Below are 21,904 nucleotides of genomic sequence, written 5' to 3' on the forward strand. Positions count from 1 at the left end.
TACACTCTGAGAATTTTGAATTTTAAGACCTTCAGCCATCTGCTGTGGTCAAGGGACCGGACCCAGTGTAATGGTTAATTTCATGTATCAATTCGACTGGGCCACAGGAACCCCAGGTATCTGGTTAAACATTTCTGGGTGCGGCTGTAAGAGATTAGCATTTGAATTGGCAGACTGAATAAAGCAGATGGCCCACCCTAGGGCAGGTGGGAGTCATCTAAATTGTCCCCCTCCCCCACCATGGGATTTCCAGTTTTGTCCCTATGAGACATTCTCATCTTTTCACACAGCCTCAGTGTAACTTTCTTGAGTGTTCCCATCACCCGAGTGGGCGGCTGTCTATCCTTTGAGCTCCATCACCACTTGGTACCATTCCTTACCCTACTTCCATTTCTCTTTTAACTCTTGTACTCATTGATGTCCTGGAGTGGTACTGGGTAGGCAATGTCGCTATGGTAATTGGATGTCCCACTCCTCAAATGTCCTCTAACTGGGGAGAGTGGGTTGGTTCTTGAAACCAAGAATTCACCCTACCTGGACTTGGATCAAAGTCAGATCTGACATGGGTCATTTCTAGTACTTGCAGGGGTGGGCAAACAAGAAGGAAGGTGACCAAGAATGGAGCAATTTGAGTAAACATAGCACAGAGGAAGAAAGTCTGAAAGATTTGGAACCCAGAGAGAAGTGCTCAGGCCTCAAGAATGCAGAGCTAAGATCAGTTCACATTGTACTGGCAGCTTCAGTCAGGCCATAATTTTGTTATCTTTTTCCTTCTCACCTGTTTTTCTCTTATTAGCTGAGGAAACCTTAAAACCCCTCAAAGAGGCTGTGTGCCAGCTGAAGAGGTCCTTGTCCTGAAGTATGTCCAGGGGGAGGAGAGAGACTGAGTGGAGATAATAGTTCGTGGCCACAGAAGGGAAGGAGAGCAGGCAGGCTAATCCTAGGGCCTCTCCAAGCAAGAAAAGGGCTCTCTGAGAAAACAGTTCAGCATAGTTTCAAGAGTAAAGACTCTGGCACCAGACAGGCCAGTGTTCAAACCCCAGCCTCACCAAATATTCGACTAAATATCTCAACTTTCTGAACTTAAATTTACTACAAAGTGGAGATTTTAAGAATATCTAGCATTCTGGGTGCTCTGGAAAGCCTCCAATCATGCCTCATCAAGAATCACAAGACAACCGTGGCCCCACATTTGCTTTAGGGACCACCTTGGAGCCATAAGAGAAGAGTCAAAAGAATCACAAGAACAATAGTACTGACATGCTTAAACCAATGAAATAATCCCAGCTCCCACCTACCTATGTTGTTGGCTCTGTGATTAGGTCACTAGAGGCTAGTCTCTGTTACTTGCAGGTAAATGCATTTATTAGCAAACATAAAACTTTAAAGCATTATCTCACTGAGTTCTAAGTAAATATTATTTCAGATGAACTTAATTAATCATGAAGTAATGTGTGCAAACGGTACAACATATAAATTGGTTCTCCACACATTTTAACTCCCATTTCTGTTTCTCCTTAATTCAAGACAAATAGTGTCTTCCAAGATTTTCTCATTGTAGGAGACCCAAGACCACACAAATAGAAAAGAAAGGACATTGCTACATGTGCTTCAAAGCTCAGTACAAGTGGCAGCATGACCTTTATGAAGTCTCCTTTCCTGGCTATACCCACTCAAGCAGAGCTAATTGTCACTTCCTTTATGTCTCTACAATGTCATCTACATATTTCTATTGCAGCATCGATCACACTGTTTTGCAACGATTTAATGACATGTCTATCCCTGCACAGATGCTACATGATACGCTGCTCCTCAAGGGCAGGGGCTGTGTTTTATTTATCTTTATACTTCCAAGGCCTAACACAGTGTCTGGGCCACAGTAGATATTCGATGTTTAATGAATAAACGAATGAACAAACAAACCAACAAGGAAGTGGGCAGGAAAAGAGGTAGATGCTGAGGGATCTCCTTGTACATTTTTCTCCCCATCCCAGCACCCTTTTCCTCACTTCTCTAAGCTCCCTACCCTGGCTCTCTCTGGAGTCTTGCTAAGGATGCCTCAGGAAGCATCACTTTGGCTTACATATTGGGGGACATTTTTGTTTTCAATAGACAGTTAGTATGGAGAGATGTATGTAAATCGGATCATAAAATGTGTAGCCAGGAAAGCCACATGACATGGTCCTGGCCAACTAGATGTTCATGGAAGTTGCCATGTGAGGCTTCGGAGAAAGCCCTTTGAAAAAGGGACACACTTAATTGGTTTGTCTTTGCCCTTTGCTCTATCTTTCCTTCTTGCCTGGAATATGGACACAATTTCTAGAGTTGAAGCAGCAATCTTGTGACCCTGAGAAAAGGGCCTCGAGCACTGCAGAAATCTCAGTCTTGATATCTTCCAATCATGAACCAGTGCTTGCTATCACTACCCCTGGGTTTTTAATTATGTGAGAAAAACCCTTATGTGTTTAATTAAGTCACTGAAATCTGGCCCATGTTACTTGCAAATGAAGACAATTCCAAAGTGATAATCTCGTCTTTTCCTTAGACATGCCAAGGTCGATTCACCTTAGGACCTTTTTCATTTGCTATTTCCTCTGCCTGAAATGCTTTCCTTGCAGATCATTACATAACTGGTCCCTTCTCAAAGTCAGATATCAAGTTAGAATGTCACCTTCTCAGAGGGGCCTTTCTGAATACCTTATCTGAAAATAACTACCCACACTACATCCATCATTCTTTAATAATATCATGCTATTTTATTTCCTTCACTGCATTCATCACTATCTGAAACATTCTCTCTTCTGCTTGTTTCTTTTTGACTTAGTCCATTTGAGTGCTAAAACAAAATGCCATGAACTGGGTAGCATTTAAACAGAAATGTACTGTTCACAGTTCTGGAGTCTATGAAATCTAAGATCGAGGCACCAGCGTGGTTGTGCTTGGTGAGAGCCCTCTTCCCGCTTTATAGCTGGAAGCTTCTCCCTGCATCCTCACATGGTGGAAGGGGCTAGGGAGCTCTCAGGGGCCTCTTTCATAAAGCAGTAATCCTATTCACAGGATTCCACCCTCAGGGTTTAAGAACCTCCCAAACACCCCACCTCCGAATACCATCGTATCAGATGATTTTGTGGAATCACCATATGACTTCTAAATTGCCCATTCTAGGGCTGCTTTTCTGTGAGGGAAGAAACCTTGGTGTCTTTAAGCCAACTACTGCTTTGACTTTTTGTTGAATGTAGCCAAATATCCATTTTGATATAGATGCTTACTTGGGGAGCTTTAAAAAATATCCAAAGGCACAGGCTGCCTCCCAGATCATTTAGATCAGCAACTCAGGATGGAATTCAAACATCAGTCATTTTTCTAAGCTTCCCAAATGGTTCCACTGTGCAGCCCAGGTTGAGAATCACTGCCTCAGGCCGACAGGCCTCAAATTTAGCATGTTCAAGAATCTCCTGGGTGGTACTTATTAAAATTTTGGATTTCCAGGCCTCACTCCCTAGAGATTTTGGTTCCTTAGGGCTGAGGGTGATTCAGAAACAAGCAATCCAGGAATCACATTTGAAGAAACAATGCTTTAGACAATGAGGAATCTTTGGAAGTTTAAAGCAGTGATAGGATCAGAGGAGAATTTTAGTATTAGACTGGATCTAGTGAATAAATGAAAAGAGGTGAGAGATTAACAGTAAAGAGATCAACTGGGAGTCACTATAGTAGTTGATGGCCTGTGGGGACAGGATTCTGAACTGAGTGGCCAGAGAAATTGGGGAAAAGGAGAAAGACCATCAACACTGAAAAAGATAAAACACTACTGGACATGGTAATTGACAGTCAGGGCTGAGGGAGACTTTAAGATACTTATTCTTAGTGTCTGAAGAATACACTGGGCATTTGACTTCTGGGTTACTATGTACTTCCCCCTTTAGATGATTAGTTTACTATATACATACAGCTGCGAATGTCGATTTTTGCTAACCTGATGATGTCTATAGTTTCCCATTAGATGGAAAACCTTTATTTGCTACATCAGCTCTTCTATTTAAAGGCTCAGACGTTTTAGCCTAACAAAAGTTTATTTCACAGATTTTAGTATTTGTTTGCATATATAATATATGTATTTAGAAAAGCAATTAAATGTTTTTCATGAGTTTTTAAATTTTGAGTCATGTAGAGTAGAGGAAATAAATGACTGAGAGTATAATTATTGCTCTGGTGCTGTGCTTTATGTATATATATATTTTTCAGTTAAGGCAAAAATAAACATTTAAGGGCTAAAAGTTTATAGAATGGTTTTAAAAAGGTAACCTCAATGGAAAATGGTTATTTAACTATTCAATATAAAGCCACCAAGAAGACCGACAATAGGGTGATATTTAATCAAGTAACATCAGTTAAACATAACCACTTTATAAGTAAAATACACACTGCCTCCCTGATTTGTTGTAATAGTGAAACTGTATGCCTCACAAATAGATCTTAGGTGTGCTCTTCAAGTCGTCCGTTGTTTAAAAACCAACATAATGGCTTTACAGTTACAAACCAGAAAAAAATAACCATCAAATGTAATAAAATTTCATAAAATATAGCCTAATTTCTCAATTCTTACTAAAGTCTGTGTCAAGACACAGTTTCTTTTAAGAATAGTTTTTAAAATACCAAGTAAACTTAATGAACACACAAGATGCACATGTCCTCACTGAGTTTTCCACTCAGGGTGCAAACATGAATGAAACACAGCCTCACTCTCTTGTACTTCACAGCATAAATAGTAAATTGATAAATTTTCCTAAAGTTCATTTTAGAATCTAATTTTCCCTCTAATTGGAAAACCTATTAAGAAGGCTCTAACAAGGTGAACATCATTAGATCCATTCAAAACATTTTTAGGCTAAAGTACAACAAGCAATGGGAAAGCACTTGTCCAGATTCCATCGTGTTTAGTGTCGTTGCTATGATGGCACTCTTCTTTAATCTGGTGTGGGTTAGTACTTTGTCACTTGCTCCAGACTATGCTTATGGTCCTACAGCAACAGTATTAGTACTCCGAGGGACCACCACCTGCTCAGTTCTCTCGTGTACACTTGATGAAGAGAAAGCCCTACACGTGGACTGTCAGGTGCCTCTCTCACTCCCCTAGAATTCTCTTCTGCAGTTGGATTTTTGTTCCACTTTCAAATACTAGTAATTAAATTGATGAGAGCAAAGTGCTAACCATATTGGGGGCTCGGTACTTTTGTGAACACATCCATTTCATATAAAAAGCAGTCTATTCCATGGTCAAACTCCCCTCCCCACCAGTATGAGCTACAGTTTTGCAAATGATAAAACACTGGGCACTGGAAAGTTTTCGTGCGAAAGTGTTGAGACAGTATGTGGATTTTGGCAAAACTCCATCCCCATTGAGCAAAACACCCCAAACTGTATTCTACTGCAGATGGGTCAATTTGCTATAGGTTGAATTATGTCTGCCCCTACCCCCCAATTTTACATGTTGAAGTCCTATTCCCCAGTACCTAAGAATGTGACCTTATTTGGAAATAGGTCATCGCAAGTATAATTAAGTTAGCATGAAGTCATACTCGAGGGAGTAGGCCCCTAAATCCAATATATGACTGATGTCCGTATAAAGGAAAATGTGGACACAGACATACATACACAGGGAGAGGGACACGCGAAGATGAAGGCAGAGGTGCTTCAACAAGTCAAGGATGGCCGGCAGACCACCAGAAGCTGGAGGAGAACAGATCCTTCCTCCCAGCCCCCAGAAGGAACAAACCCTGTCTATGCCTTGATCTTCGACTTCTTGCCTCCAGAACTTTGGAAAAAGAAATTTCTTTTGTTTAAGCCACCCAGTTTGTCATACTTTATTACGGTAGCCCTAGCAAACTAATACAGAATTGTTCTCCCGTTGTTATGTCTGATGGATAGCATATTATTTTGGTGCAGATATGACTCACCTTTCACTATCTGACTAGTGAGAGTTAAAAATTTAAAAGCAAAAACACCTGTAAAGGAAGAGAAAACAAAGGACAGAGAGGGTGGCTTGGCATGCCTGCCAGCTCAGGCCTCTTTTAGTAACACTTAAGGCATCTTCCAGCATGTGGATCAAAGAAAGCTGAAAGAGCTGCCTCCATGGTCACCGAGCACTTCTTCGGTACTCTGCCACCACACATAATTGCTGCTGTCTCAGCCAAAGTATTGAAAGGGAGCATTACTGACTAGGCTGCGGTTCTCTACTCCCTCCCCCACATGTCAGCTTCCGAGTAAACAGAATAGGGAATGGACAAGAACCAGCCAGAATTGAGACTGGAAAAAAATAGAGCAGAAAAGTGAAACAGGAATCAAACAAAACTAAAACAGGCCCCCTTCTCCAAAAATAGATAAATAGAAGAAGGAATATGAGGAGAGATGGAAGGAGAAAAGGAGAGAAACACAAGCATGGCTGGTCAGGAAAATAATTTCTGGAAGGAAAAACCTGATATCTGAGGGTGGAGATCTCTAGGATATTCATTATACTGTTCCAGAAAGCTATTAGGAAATTAAGATTCTTATGATCATAGTTTGTTCACAGCTTGACAAATTATTTCTGGAATTCAATCTTCAAACTTCACAGCACTTGTGTTTTCACAGCTCAGTTCTGTAAACAAAGTTTGTGATTCTACGTGAATTAACGTAGAACACTCGAATTCAAGTACAACCCTCTCATTGAGATGTACAGAAAATTTAACAGGCTTTGCCAGCGTCACACAGCCTATACCAGAACTAGGCCAAAAGATTTTATAAATATTATATGATTTATGATGACTCTAGGCTAATTTACAAAGAAAATATTTCTAAACTTAACTATTTTTGAATCCTCACTTTATACTATTTTTAAGGCATTAAAGAAGAGGACTTTTGATAACCATCTGGAAAACTTCAACATAGAAAATTCATCACAGCGTGATGTAAGAAACTAAGGTAAGCAAAAATTTACTCCAGCCAAAATATTTGAAAAGTATTTGATGGCTATATTTTTATATAAACGTATCTTAATCACCTGAATTTTAATTTTATTAGTAATTACATTAACACTAACTTGAACTTAATAGCATTTACTGTTTGCTAGGCAGTCTTTTAAATACTTGGTGGATGTTAACTTAGTCCTCATAATACCATATGATTTGGTCCTATTATTTACCATTTTGCTGATTAGAAAACTTAGGAAAGATAATATCTTTGCCCAAGGTCACACTATTTTGTGAATGGTAAGGCTGAGATTTGAACACTGGCAATTTAGCTCCAAAGTCTATGTGCTTAACCACTATACCATATCACCCTGTGAAGCAATTTATATATCAATATACAAGTATCCCCAGTAAGCGGTAAAGCCAGGATTTTATCCAGGTCTAATCGATTTACGGTCAGTGCTCTTTCCCATCACAATATATGCTGCCTCTCACATATCATATTTAATTCACTTTCCCTCTTGTCAGCAGCTACTAACAGAAGGTAGTGGTGTAAAGATCTAGTGCAACAGTCACCACAGAAGCGGTATAGGAAAAGAACTCCTAGTTTACCAGCTATAGCATAAACTCTCTGGGTTTGTTGAGGGATATTGGTTCCTCTGAGTCACCCATAGCTGGTGTGTGTACTGTGCTCTCTCTTCATTTTCAGGAGGTGGTGTGGTTGACAGAACAGGCACTAGACCAGGAAGTGAGAGACCTGGGTTCTAGTCGTAGGGCAGCCTCGGACTGGCAGAGTGCCATAGGTAGGCCGGGCATCACATATGTGGCTCCCTTAATCCTCTCAACTACTACATGAGTGAACATGGCACCTAGTTTATAGGTGAGCAAACTGAGGTTTAGAGTTAAATATAATTCCATCAAGGTCACAAAAGACAGTATCCAGGCCAGGCCTGACTGCAAAATGTTCACATATACTTGCCCAAGTAGCCTCTAAAGTCATCTAAATCCTCTAAATCTCAGATTCCTCAAATACAAACAAGGTAATTGTGCTAGATCAGTACTTTCTGTGCCATGGGGTCCTAGGGATTCTCCCAAGTTCTCAGAAGTCATTACAGGAAAGAAGTCCATGGAGACAAGGTCCAGATAGCCACCTACCTTTGCATGCATGCGCGTGCGTGCACGCACACACACACACATGCACACACACACACACACGCGCACGCGCGCAGTACCAAGCAATGCCACTTTGACTGTCCTTATAAATCTGGCTTTCTGCGTTTATTGAAGGGGGGATTCTGCTGCTAAAACAAGTTTGGGGACCACTCTACCAAGTGATATTTAAAGCCCTCTTAGCTTTAATATCTAGGAGAGGATCAACATTGTAAAGGTACAATAACCGTGGTAAATCAAGCAAGTCAGAGGAGACTTCAGAGTCACCTGGCTGGCACAGAACAGAAAACATCAGATGCCTTTGAAAGAAAAGGCCGTGTCCAAACTTCTGTTGATCTAAACATAATTTGAGAAAGTGTTTTGATCGTGTGTATGAAAATGACCTTCTAACCCATAGCCAGTCAGTGAAAAACAGAGTTTTCCTCTTTTGTGGTCACTAGTCCTTGAGGGTTTCAATTGGTTAGGAACACAAGGGCTGGAGCCATCTGCGGTTTGTTAATTTGAAAGCATTGTTTTTTCTCTTCCTATTTATCCTGACTCATCCTCTTTTTACCCTCTCCACCTTAAACCCTGTCTCCTTCTGGCCTCAAAGCCAGATGTTAGATGAGAAATGAGTAGTTTGTGTTGTTAAGAAATTAGTGAATTTATTTACTTCTTTCCCCTACCTGTATTCCTACACGGAGCAAACACTGGTGCTTAGATGCTAGCTATCAGACAGGCATTTTGATGAATGCATGGAGTGCCAAGTTTTATTTTTCCCTATCCCTTATAGCTCATATTGCTTTTACTAAATGCTACATGTGTAGAAAAGAACAAATACTACATCGGGCAAGTGTTAATTATGGTGATGGTGATCATATCTTTTTAAGAAAACACTTATTGAGGTATACTGTACATACCATAAAATTCACATACTTTATTAGTACAATTCAATGATTTTTAGTAAATCTACAGTTGCACAACCATCACAATTTAATTTTGAACATTTCCATCATCCAAAAAGATCCCTCAAGCTCATTTGCAATCACTCTCTGTTCCCACCCCCAGCCCTAGGCAACGACTAATCTACTTTCTATTTCTTACAGATTTGCTTTCTCTGAGCATTTCATGTAAATGAAATCATATAACATGTGGTATTTTGTGACTGGCTTCTTACATATAGCATACTTTTTTTGAGGTTTATCCATATGTTAGCATGTCTCAGTACTTCGTTCTTTTTTATAGAATATCTTTCTGAATGGCAGTATTATATAGAAGAAAGAGCATGGATTTCAGAAGCAAGCAAACATAGGGCTAAAGCAAAATTGTGCCACTTTTTAGGTGTGTGACTTTGGGCAAGTTCCTTAACTTCTCTGAGACCTATTTGTAGGATAAAGATAATCTCTCCCTCAGAGGATTATTCTATGAATTAGCTGGGTTGTGCTAGCAAATAATAGCCTCTCAAGAAATCCAATCTTTCTCACTACACATTCCCCAACAACTTTTGCTTTCCTTAACCCTGCTTCAAATTTTAAAATGAATCCTACAGTCTCCCTACCAGCCTGCACATCAATGTGGAAGTGAGAGCCCACATAACTAGCAGAATCAGGAACAGAATTCTACCAAGGAGAATTACATCCTTCATTAATGGGGCCCAGACAGTGAGGAGCTAACGGGATTTCCTTCAATTATATTGCTGTCAGTTTTTAGAAAGAAGGTTAAACTGTATTCAATTATTACTTTAAGGAGAATAATGTTTAAAATTCTATCTTAGAACATTTTGTAGAGTTGGCCTTACCTTTGCAAGGCTCTAAGAACAACAGTTTCCCACTAATTCTAATAAAACTGCCTCCAATAACATCAACCCTCAGATAACATGTGAACAGGAGGGAAGTACTACACACACCTGAGTATGTCAAATTTTTCGAATTCAAATCCTCATAACTCAGCTAACTTAGTTTCAGGCTCTTTGTTTCCTAAACATTTAAAGAACCTGAATTTTACATGTGTAGCAAAATAGGCTAAATCGAACTCGTTTATTTCTCCAGTCCACCTTCTCTGATTAGAACATGTCAGCAATTTTAGTTCCAACTTAAAGGGATCCTGGCTATCACCCTATAGGAAACTCTTGGACACAGTTTACAAAGATGCTACTCCTTAGCCCTGAGCATAAAATTATCTGTTCTAAACCCGTTTTTCCTTCTGAATCATTGTTTCCTCTATCATTTTAAATCCATCACTATTCCCCTTTGTGTTTTTGATTGTTTTTCCTCCCTTCTTGTCAGGCAGGGTTGTATCACAGCTGCATTTCTTCTCCCAATTTCTGAAACATTTAATTCCTCTCTACCTCCTAGATTCACTTCCTGTTAAGTACAGTATAACTGTTAAAACAGAAAAGGATAAGACTTCTCAGTATTTCTAATAATAAAATAGATTTGTAATTTTTATTTTTCTCTCACTTCAAGGAGATTAGCACAGGGAATCTATTTTCATAATATAAAAAGCCTATGGTCAAATGTAAAGTAGTTCTTAAGAGAGGCAACATATGGCTTTCAAATCTTTGTATCCCGATAATAATCACTATATGTATTATTGGCATTAAAGATGGCGAAGACTGATTCTTTCAAATAGGTAAATTAGTTATAATTTCTGCAAGTGATCATTCTGCAACAGTATCGAGTCTGACTAACTTGCACTTCTATTGTTATAAAGCCATTTTTACACAGATAAACAGATATATTAACAGAAACGGCTATATTCAGACTGAATCAAACACTTAACGTATTTGTATAAAAATTCCTCTTTCCTTTCTGTATGTAATTATCTGAAAATAGGACCTATTAACAAAATCCGTGACTGTTCTCCCAATATTGAGAGATCAGGAAAAAGTGGAGTCCCAGGAGAGAAGTTTTCATTTACTATAATATCACCTAAAATAAGCTTGGGAATCCAAAAATGTAATAAAAATACTTTGGGGGAGGGGCATAAACAGCTAAGGTTTACTTAGATTTGTGAATTTTCCCAACCTTTAAATAGTTTTCTTATGCTAAAACTTCCCTTTCAGATGTAATCTGCCGTATGACAACCACAGTTAATAATATCAGATTACATATTTGAAAATTGCTAAGGGCAAATATTAAAAGTTATAATCACAAGAAAAAAAATTAACTTTGTACAGACATAGATATTAAGTAGACTTCCTGTGGTGATCATTTTGCGGTATATATAAATATCAAATCATTGTTATATACCTGAAACTAACATAATGTTTTATGTCAATTATATCCCCCCATAAGGCCCAAGAAATTTCAAACAACAAAAATACAACTTCCTTTTTATATACTACAGTGAAGAGAGTAATTTATATCTAAGACTTTATTTTAGGGATTTTATTTTAAATGGTATCATAGGAATTTATCTCGTGGTATAAATAGTTTAGCAAATCTGGGATTTACCAAAGATTTCTCTTTACTACACAGGGCTTTTGTGCAGTAGATGTTTAGGAGCAGATGACAAAATAGGCACGATGACTTAAGTTCGGTTTGATGTCCAAACATTCTGTGAAAAAAATATTGAGCTTTAAATTCCAAATTGTGGCCAACCTATTAAAAGTTAATTTTTTTTTTAGAAAAATCACTTAGTGACCTAAATCTTCAATATATAGACAAGCATTATACTACCCTTGATTCCGATTAGGCCTATAGTTTGTTTATAGCTCTCTAGAGAATCCTAACTTCAGGGCGAATGGTTAAAACATCAGATATGCAGAGTTCATCTCTGAGGCCTTGGCCATCATAAATATCTGCCAGCATGCATGCATCCTGTATATAAATTACCAAATAATGCCAAAAGTCTCCTACCCTGAGATGGCAGCAAGTTTTTGGTGTGCCTGACGGGCCATTTCACAGCCTTTGGTTCTTGTCTTGTGCATTTCTGCCCGGAGTGAGGGGCAGCTGACCGAGACGTCCCCAATAGAAATGACCAACTCTCGGTACAGGGCCACTTGTGTGTTGAACTCTTGGACAAGCTGGAAAAGAAGGGAGTTTCTTTCATAAAACACTTATCAGAAAATTTCCTATTTTGGTGTACATAAACAGGGGCTATCACTAACACCTGTCCACTCTCCTCCATCTCCAGCTTTTACAAATTGTTTAAAAGATTAAGGCACAAAGATGGTAAAGTCTTTGTCCAAGGCAAGTGTTTATTTTTCATCGGTAAGTTTGGTCATGCATGGAAGCTCTGTTTCCAGACCTACTCACCCCCACCCGTTCAGACTCAGTTTGTGAAGAACAAGAACATATTTGGAGCGTTATCATTGCCACTCCCAGGCCACTAGAAAGAGATGCTGGGAACTCTCCCATAGAATGCGCCCCTCTGTTACAGCTAGGATATGGATTTGAAGTTGCGTGAAGATAAAGGCCAAAGGTAGGTTGTAATGGGCAAAACATTCATCTCCTGCGGGGCCACAGAACCGCACAGTCTCTGCGCTGGAACCTTCGTTCCCGTGCGCTCTGTTTGGGTTTGTTTGCTACCGTTTCCCCACCGAGCAGCACCCCCACCTCCTCATCCCTTCCCTCCCGGTGAGCAAGCCAGTTCACCGTGTCTTTCGCATCCACCGTTCTCAGGGGGGTTAGAGGCACGACTGATAGCTGCCGATCCCAAGACCCTTGCCGTGGCACTTCTTTGTGGGGCCATTATGACCTGGGCATCACCCCGAATCTGGAGAACTGCAGATTTAAAAATAGTGCATGTGCACACGATCGGCATGGAGGAGCTGAGGGTAGGGGAGTGGCTGGTACTCAGGCCAACGATTAACATACACGATTCCCCCACCTCCTCTCTAGAAAAAAAAAAAAAAAGCGCAGTTTTCACCTACCATCTTGCAGTCGTCCAGGGCTCTTTGGGTTTTGTGGGCGCTCTCGGAGCCGCTGCCCCTGCGTTCCCACTCCCCGCTCTGCAGCTGGGACTTGCTGATCTGAAAGATCGAGGAGCGGGTGGACCGGCTGGGGCGCTTTTTGCGCCCATTCGGTGCAGAACTCATGCATACACATCCACCAAGCCGAAGCCGCTGGTGCAGTGCGCCCCGGCGCGGGCGGCCCGGTCGTTGCCCTGCGCACCGCCGCCAAGCAGCCGGAGCGAGGACCCAAGGCGCGGCACTCACAGGGTTGGGGCTGGCTGTACGGGTGGGTAACCTTCAGCTTGAAGGAGAGCCGGAGAAGCTCTAGCTGTGCCGTGCAGCATCGCTTCAACTAGCAGTGAGGAAGGGGCTCGGTCAAGTTCTGCTCAGCAGCATTGCTGGCCCTGTCCCGGGAGCTGGGCGCTGGTGTGGGCTCGCACCACCTTCCCCTCGACATGGATTGCAAGGCTGGGCCAGAAGGAACGCGCCGCCCGGCGGTTCTGAGTTTCCATTCAGATGGGGGAGCAGCTTTCAAAACCTGTGCTGCAAGGTGGCGGGGCAGAAGTGGGGGGATGAGTGTCGCTCTTGCTTCAGTGTCTTCCCGCAGCGGTGCTAGGTTCGTCTTTCCCCTCCCTCCCCGTTGCCAGGCCTGGAAGGGCTGACAGTCCCCGAAGCAGGCAATTGGCTCTAATCGGCTGCCTTGATCCCTCGTCTCTATGGGCTTGTCTGTTCGAGGATCCCAAATGAATCTGTGGCGGGACTGGCAGACGCAGGGAATCGGTCCGGCTGACGTTGTTCACGTCTCAGCACATTGATAGGGCCGGAATACTAATGTGATCCATCCATACAACCCCCTTTCCCCTCCATAGTTTATGCACTTATCCAATCAAATACCCGGGAACATCAATTGCAATATTACTTCATCTGCTCTATTATTAGAAACGAAAAGTGTCATCAGAGCGGAGCACATTGTCACATGCTGGGACCTAAACAGGGATTTCAAATCAACCAGTGTGGCCTTGAGGCCTTCACTATCGGAGACTGCCTGGGGCCACAGATTATCAAAGCCCAAACCTAGAAGGGAGTGAGGTTTTTGCTTCAAAGGATCTTTTGCTAACATAGGAGGAAAGCTTTGTTTCCCTGAGATTTTGTTATTGTGCTTTCGTCTTTCTTCACTGTGTGTGAGGAGGGAAACTGGAAGCCAGTGCGGCAAAATGCACAGAGGCCATCAGTCAAAATCTCATCCTATATTAATTAGCAAAGTTCTTGGTCTTGCATTCCAGCATCTCAAGATCCCCAGCTCTGAGTTTCCCAGTGGAGACTTAAACAAGTAAGAGCCAATAGGCCTCCCTGTTCACTCAAAATGACCCTCTTCTCCTTTATGGGACATCAATGACCAGAGGTCAAAGAAGGTACCCCACCCCCCAAAAATTGAAAGGATGCCTGTGTGAAAGGGGGTGAGAGTGAGTTCCTGGACCATTTAAGTCCACCCTTACCACTTCCAGCCTTAGAGTCTTCTGGGAGAAAGAGAGGTAGAGTGGATATTCAGTTCCAAGACTCTGAGAATGCTTGTTCCTGTGAATAATTTATTTGGAGGCGACAGATAAAGAGGTCTGCCATAGGGGAACTAATTATGTGTTGAAAAGCCTAATGAAGAACAAATCAGAGGTTTCTGGTCAATCTCTTAAGGGGATACGGAGAGTATTCAGAGAGGGGGTACCAGCTGGAGCCAGAAAGGATAAAACCCTAAGGAGGGTGTCTAGAATTTTTTTTTACAAGTCAGGTAAACATAATGGGGTACTGGGGTATAATAAGAAAGATATTTAGTCTTTGTCCCCAGTTCCTGGCACATAGCTTCTAAAAATCTTGGAATTTCCTAAATGATAAGGGTGGGCTTCTCACCAGAAAGAGCAAGCCTTGATTAGCGGTCTGGAACTTTCAGCCCAACGCCCTAGCTTCTGGGGAGGGGAGAGGGGCTGGAGATTGATTTAGTCATGAAAAACCATAATGAAATCTCCGCAAAACACCCTAATTGATGAGGTTTGGGGAGCTTCTGGGAGAGAGCATGGAAGCTGTGTCCCCCTTCCCACACCTTGCCCTATGCATCTCTTTCATTTCGCTATTCTTGAGTTCTATTCTTTGTAATAAATAGCTAAGGAAAGCATTTTCTATATTCTGGAGTCATTCTAGCAAATTATCGAATCTGAGGGATTATCAAAATTGAGGGTTTGTGGGAACCCCTCAATTTGTAGCCAAGTCGGATAGAAGTGTGGGTAACCTGGGGACTCTACTTGTGATTGGTCTGTGAAGAAAAGGCAGTCTTGTGGAACTGAGCCCTTAAACCTGTGGAGTCTTCAGATATTAGCTCTAGGGAGTTAATGTCAGAATTGAATTGTAGGCTAACTAGTTAATGTTGGAGAGCTGGAGATATTTGATGGAAGAGGGAAAAAACCTAATAGGCTGGATAGCAGCCGCTGCATTTGCATAGTACTTCATAAAAGATTTGAGAAGTCAGTTTTCCCTAACAAAGAGTCTGGAAGGGAAGCATCAGCCCCCACCCCCCACCTTGGTGGGCTGCTATTTTCCAGGTGTTTCAGAGGCCCAGAGACTATCTGGGCTTTTCTGTTGGCTGAATCTCCCCAAATACAAGAAGATAGAAGTGGTTAACTCTTAGCCAATTCTCCAACTGTTCCTCTTTCCCTCAGCTTCGATTTTCTTTCCACTTTATGTGTATAGAAAGGAGAGGCTGAGGAACACATTGGGTGATTCGTTGAGATTTAGTGAATGGCGGAGATGCTGAGGAGAAGGGTATAGGGTTGCTAAGGGGCTTTAAGGAAGGGCCGGCAATACTCATTTGTAAATTGAAGCCCCTTTTGTTACTACTGACGACCCTAGCACCAGCACCAGACTAAAGAAAAGTCTGCTCTAGCCCAAGGTTGGTGGTACTTTGGAAAATTAAAGGAAAAGGGTTTGCATTTTACATGTGCGTGCACGTAGGATAGAGAAAACAGGACACTGGATGGAGGTCAGGCTTCTGGACATCTTTTGCCATTACTCTGTTATTTTATCTCTTTTCCCTATAGGGAAATAGTAACTGTTACCAGATTTGAGTATCTCAAATTCCTCAGTAGTAGGTTTCTACTCGAGCTACAACCATCTGGTTTCTACTCCCCCCTTCTTCTGCCTAGAGACAATTTCAACAAATTAAAAGAGATTAAAAATAAAAATAAAAAAAGCAATACCATTGTGCTGCCCTGTTTCTATACCATATTTCTTTCAGGAGGTGGAAGGAGGGGATAAATAGGTCAAACCCAGTAAGCATCTGAAGGACTACAGATTTGGAAACCTGCTGGGGGATTAAGCAGAAACTGTCATTTGTAGATGCCCCTTGGCCTTTCCTGATAAGCAGCCCAAACCATTTTACTGAAAGGGGAGAAAAATAGCATCCAACCCAGAGCTGTCTCTCCCAGGGACAAATGCTGTAATCAGAATAGCAGCAGGCAGGCTGAGTTCCCTCACCTTCCTCCACATTCAAAACAGCATGAATTTACATTCCTGGGGCTGTCTGACTGCCAAATAGAAGGGTAAATGCTGTTGGAGAGTCCAACAAAGTCATGTTTTCTGGTTATCCAAACTCAGTTTTGGCACAACCCCGATAATGGGTCCTCTATAGGTATATGGCTTCAACCCAAGTTCTATCCTAGATTCATTCCAATATAAGATCCACCTTATGGTTCATGTTCTCTCTATGGTAATTTTAGAGAACTCATTTTGATTTGGAATTTTTAAAATATGAATATTAGTTTAGAGTGAATGTGAGCAACTTGGTAAATTTTTTCAAATTGATGCTATAAAGCAGGGTCCCCAACCCCTGGGCCACAGACCAGTACCAGATACTGGTCCGTGGCCTGTTAGGAACCAGGCATCACAGCTGGAGGTGAGTGGCCAACCAGCCAGGGAGCAAAGCTTCATCTGTGTTTGCAGCCGCTCCCCAGCTCTAGCACCACCGCCTCAACTCCACCTCAGATCAGCAGGCATCAGATTCCCATGGGAACACTGGTCCCTGATGCCAAAAATGTTGGGGACCGCTGCTGTAAAGAACCACAGTAGGACACAGAGATGCATGTCTCAAACTGGATTGGTCTCTCATGAAAGGAGATAGTGGGAGGCAGCTTCCATCTGGGAGTAAAGTTCAAGGAGAAGTAAAAATAAAAAAAAGACCTCATCTGTGTCGGTCTGTGACAGAGGCAAAGAAAAATACATTAAGATGACGAGTTCCGAGATGTTAGGGAGATCTGAAGGGAATGATCAAGTTATTTTTCGTTAGTGTCAAAAGATATTATGTTATTGTAAAGAATTTAGTGAATAAACTATCTAATAAATGGTTTATTTCCACCAAAAACAAGAAGTACAATATATTGTGAATACTTATTTATTAATTTTACAAACAATTTTGAATTTTTTTATTAGGTGTAGTTCCAGGTTTTGTTGATCCTGAAGCTTATATAATTTGGGGGCCCTTCTTTAAGAAAGAAAAAGAATCCAAAAATGTGAATACAAAATTAAATATATGGTCTTAGAAGGAGTGTGCGCAAGTGAGCTTCCTGGTAAATTTCCACATTTGGAGTCTATTATATGCACAGTGGGCACCTGGTGTTTTGCCTCCTCTGTTTCTATTCTCTTCATTTTTTCTGATGATAACACCTTAAATTTCCTTTGAGAAATGAGTCTCCTCTCACTTTTTGTCACATGACTAATGAGCGGGCATATGACTCAGACCTGGCCAATGAGAGCACTTACATTCTAGTGGCAATAATGATTAGTTAATAATGGGTATGTATTCTAAGCTGAACCAATAGACTTCGGGCCTTGGGGATTTTTCTGGACCTAGTAGGTTGAAACATATGAAATTGCCACTATTCAACATTTTTTGACCTACATAAATGCAATTTTATATATTTCAACCTAATATTGAGAGTTTATTTCCATTGGGTTGCTAGGGTGATAAGACGAAAGCCTGGAGTTTCTGGTGGCTGCTTTTGTTACTCATGGTCAACAGATGACTTGAGAGCCAACCCAGAGGAAATCAGAATGGAGGGAGAGAGAAAGATTGATTTATTTTTTTAATTTTTATTTTTATTGAGGTACAACTGACATACAACGTAATATTAGTGTCAGCTGTACAACATAGTCATTCAATATTTGTATATATTGCAAAATGATCTCAGTCAGTCGAATTAATATGTCATACATATAGAATTTTTTTTCTCATGATGAGAACTTTTAAGATTCTCTTAGTAATTTGCAAATACTCAATACAGTATTATTAGCTATGGTTGTCATGCTGTACACTACATACCCATGACTTTTTTATTTTATAACTGTAAATTTGTACCTTTTGGTTTCCTTTACCTGTTTCACCCCTGCCTCTGGCAACCACAAATCTGTTTTCTGTATCTATGAGCTTAGTTTTTCCTTTTTCCTTTTAGATTCCACATATATATGAGATCATACAGTATTTATCTTTCTCTCTCTATTTCACTTAAGTTCCATCTATGTTGTTGAAATGGCAAGATTTCATTCTTTTCGTGGCTGAATAATATTCCACTCTGTATATATGTGTATGTGTGTGTTTGTGTATCTTTGAGTTAGTGTTTCTGTTTTCTTTAAACAAAAATGCAGAAGTGGACTGGCTAGATCATATGGTAGTCCTACTTTTCAATTTTTTGAAGACCCTCCATACCATTTTCTTTTGTGGCTGCACCAATTTGCAATTCCACCGACAGTGCACAAGCAATCCCTTTCTCTACGTCCTTGCCAGTACTTGTTATTTGTAGTCTTTTTGGTAATAGCCATTCTAACAAGTGTGAGGTGATTTTTGATTTATTTTGATCTGCATTTCCCTGAGGTTTAATGAGGTTAAGCACCTTTTCATGTACATGTTGGCCATTTGAGTGTCTTCTTTGGATAAAATGTCTATTTAGATCCTCTGCCTATTTATAATTGGATTGCTTGACTGTTTGCTATTGAATTGTATGAGTTTTTATATATTTTGAATGTTAGCCCCTTGTATATGATTTGCAAATATTTTTTCTCATTCCATAGGTTGCCTTTTCATTTTGTTGATGGTTTCCTTTGCTGTATAGAAGCTTTTTAGTTTGATATCATCCCATTTGCTTATTTTTGCTTTTGTTGCTTTTGTTTTGGTGTTAGATTAAAAAAAATCATAGTCAAGACCGAAATCAAGGAGCTTACAACCTCTACTTTCTTCTAGAGTTGTATGGTTTCAGGTCTTACATTCAAATCTTTAATCCATTTTGAGTTAATTTTTGTTATGGTGTAGGATAATGGTCCAGTTTCATTCTTTAGCACGTGGCTGTCCAGTTTTTCCAGCACCACTTTTAGAAGAGACTGTCCTATTGTATACTTTTGGCTGTTTTGTCATAAGTTAATTGACCATATTTGTGTGGGTCTATTTCTGGACTCTCTATTCTGTTCCACTGATCTGTGTGTCTGTTTTTATGCCAATATCTTACTGTTTTGATTACTAGCTTTATAATATAGTTTGAAATTGGGAAGCATGATGCCTTCCTTTGTTCTTCTTAAGATTGCTTTGACTCCTCCCTGTCTTTTGTGGTACCACACAAATTTTAGGATTGATTGTTCTATTTTTGAAAAATGCCATTAGAATTTTGAGTATAATTGCATTGAATCTGCAGGTTTTTTTCAGGTAGTATGGACATTTAAACAATATTAATTCTTTCAATACATGAGCACAGAATATCATTTATTCATGTCTTTTTCAATTTGTTTCATTAATGTCTTGTAGTTTTCAGTGTACAGATCTTTCACCTCCTTCATTAAATTTATTCTGAGGTATTTTATGCTTTTGATACAATTGTAGAAAGATCGATTCTTAATGATATTACTTGAGCATGTGGATCCAGCTTTGCCTTAAGTCAAACTATACTTACAATTTCGGTTAGATGAACCAGATTCTTTTTAAATTGTCAATTGATTCAAATTACTACTATTCGCTACCAAAAAAAAAATCCTGATTAATTTGTAAAGAATAATTGTGAACAAGAGGATACATCAGATCCATCCATCATCTAGTACTTATTCAGTGTTTATTATAAAAAAGGCACTATATTAAAGACTAGAGAGACTACAATAAAAATAAAGATATGATTCTTCTAAGGTATTTACACGGGGGAGATGAACACATACGCATGAAATAATGAAGAACAATAAAATATATATTAGTGTTATTTTCTGTTGTATATATACTGGAGGAATTTAGTGGCAGGATCGACCTCTGTAGACTGAGGTTCTTAGAAAAGTCTACAAGATAGAAATGCAACCTGAAGTGGGTATATGTAGAATCTGGAGAGATGGAGGAGTGGGGAGAGCTTTTGTGGAGTTGGCTAATAGCAGGAGCAGAAGCATGAGAGTGACGTGCATAAAGAGTCTGCCCTGAATTGAAGAGAAGAAAGAGAGGCTAGGGTGAAAGTGGTGTGAGTGAGTAGGATAAATGGCCTGGTTCCTTTGGTTCAGGAAAGGAAGGAGAATAGTAGGCCAGAAACAAAGAAAACCTAACAATTTTCTTTGGGTGACAATAACGTACATGATTTGAGGTCACATTAGGAAGCTGATACACCAAAGGACTAATCTGATGTCTACCACTGACATCCTATACTTTTGATGGAACAGACTTGGAGCCTGGACTCCAGTGTTCTGAGGAATCATACAGTGATACAAGTTATGGGTAGAGTGGGAGATAATGTTAGCTAAGAATGGCATGGTTCATATTACTTAGAGCTTTCAGAGCAAAACAGGAGTTGGGATAAACCATGGTCAAAAGAGGACCACTGCCATTTCTTAAATGAATTAATAAGAGGCCAGTGATGCTTTAAGAAAATTAATTTGGCAGTGATATGTAGGATGCATTGGAATGAAGAGATGGTGAAGCCATTTCACAGGCTATTGTAATATTTCAAGTGGAGAAGGAACCTGTCTATGCCGGTAAGAAACAGGGAGAAATTTAAGAGAGTTTTAGGTAAAAGCATTACCTCACAACAGGACTGACTGAAAAACAATCTAAACTATCCAAATTAAAAGGTGAAAAAGCAACATGTATTTCAATCTCCCATGGAAATAACCAAACTCAATGACTATTATCTCTGAAATTTGCATCTAACTCTAGCTCTGTAGTGCAGTTCCTGCCTTCTATGCACATAGGACATGTATGTACCCATTGACCAAACTCTAGCCTGCCTTGTCTATGGACTCTTCTGAAACCCCCTGCCCACTGACTAAACTTTCTGGCCAACCATGGCTTTGTTCTAAACCTAATCTGTACCACACCATACCCAGACACAAGTCAACTACTGCTTTATTGGCCCTGTTTTCTTCTACTGGTCCCACCAACCATGTCTGCAGTGGCCCCTCCTTCCAATACAACTTGGTTCCTTTAAGGACACATCTGGACCTGCCAAGTATGCTGAAAGACATGTTGGAGGAACATTGCAGTGGACAGGCTCTGTCTGCAGAACCAGTTTCTTAACTGTTGTTTGACCCTTCTGTGCCCTGGCTCATTTCTGGCCATTCTATTTCCTACCTTTGCTTTATTCTCTGGTTTCGCTTGGTGCTCTTCCTCACTCTTGCTCTCTCTCACCCTCTTTCTCTCATTTATTCTCTTGCTCTCTCATTCACCCTCTCTTTTTTCTCCCTTTCTCCCTCTCTTTCTCCCTCTATGTCTCTCTAATAATAACACAATTCATACAAACATAACTTTTCCTTCTTCTAAAAAAATTGTGTTGCTGATAAGGATAAAATCCTCTTTGACCACCCTCCCAGCCTCAATCCTCTCCTGCTTCCCCAGAAATAATCCTTCTTGTCAGTTTGCCGT

The 21,904-nt window shown here is 40.4% G+C and overlaps 1 protein-coding gene across 1 annotated transcript in view; it reads right to left on the reverse strand.

The window, feature by feature from the left end:
- RGS7BP (regulator of G protein signaling 7 binding protein) overlaps nucleotides 1-13,823 on the reverse strand; it is a 98,951-nt gene extending 85,128 nt beyond the window's left edge. Inside the window, exons 1-2 of the mRNA XM_011371094.1 lie at nucleotides 12,973-13,823; nucleotides 11,957-12,123 (exon numbers count right to left, since the gene is read on the reverse strand). Coding sequence (XP_011369396.1) covers nucleotides 11,957-12,123; nucleotides 12,973-13,137 — 332 coding nt within the window. The 5' untranslated portion in view covers nucleotides 13,138-13,823. The remainder of the gene's footprint in view (nucleotides 1-11,956; nucleotides 12,124-12,972) is intronic.
- Nucleotides 13,824-21,904: the final 8,081 nt, after the last annotated feature.

Source organism: Pteropus vampyrus, unplaced genomic scaffold (assembly GCF_000151845.1).
Source record: "Pteropus vampyrus isolate Shadow unplaced genomic scaffold, Pvam_2.0 Scaffold182, whole genome shotgun sequence".
NCBI lineage: Eukaryota > Metazoa > Chordata > Mammalia > Chiroptera > Pteropodidae > Pteropus > Pteropus vampyrus.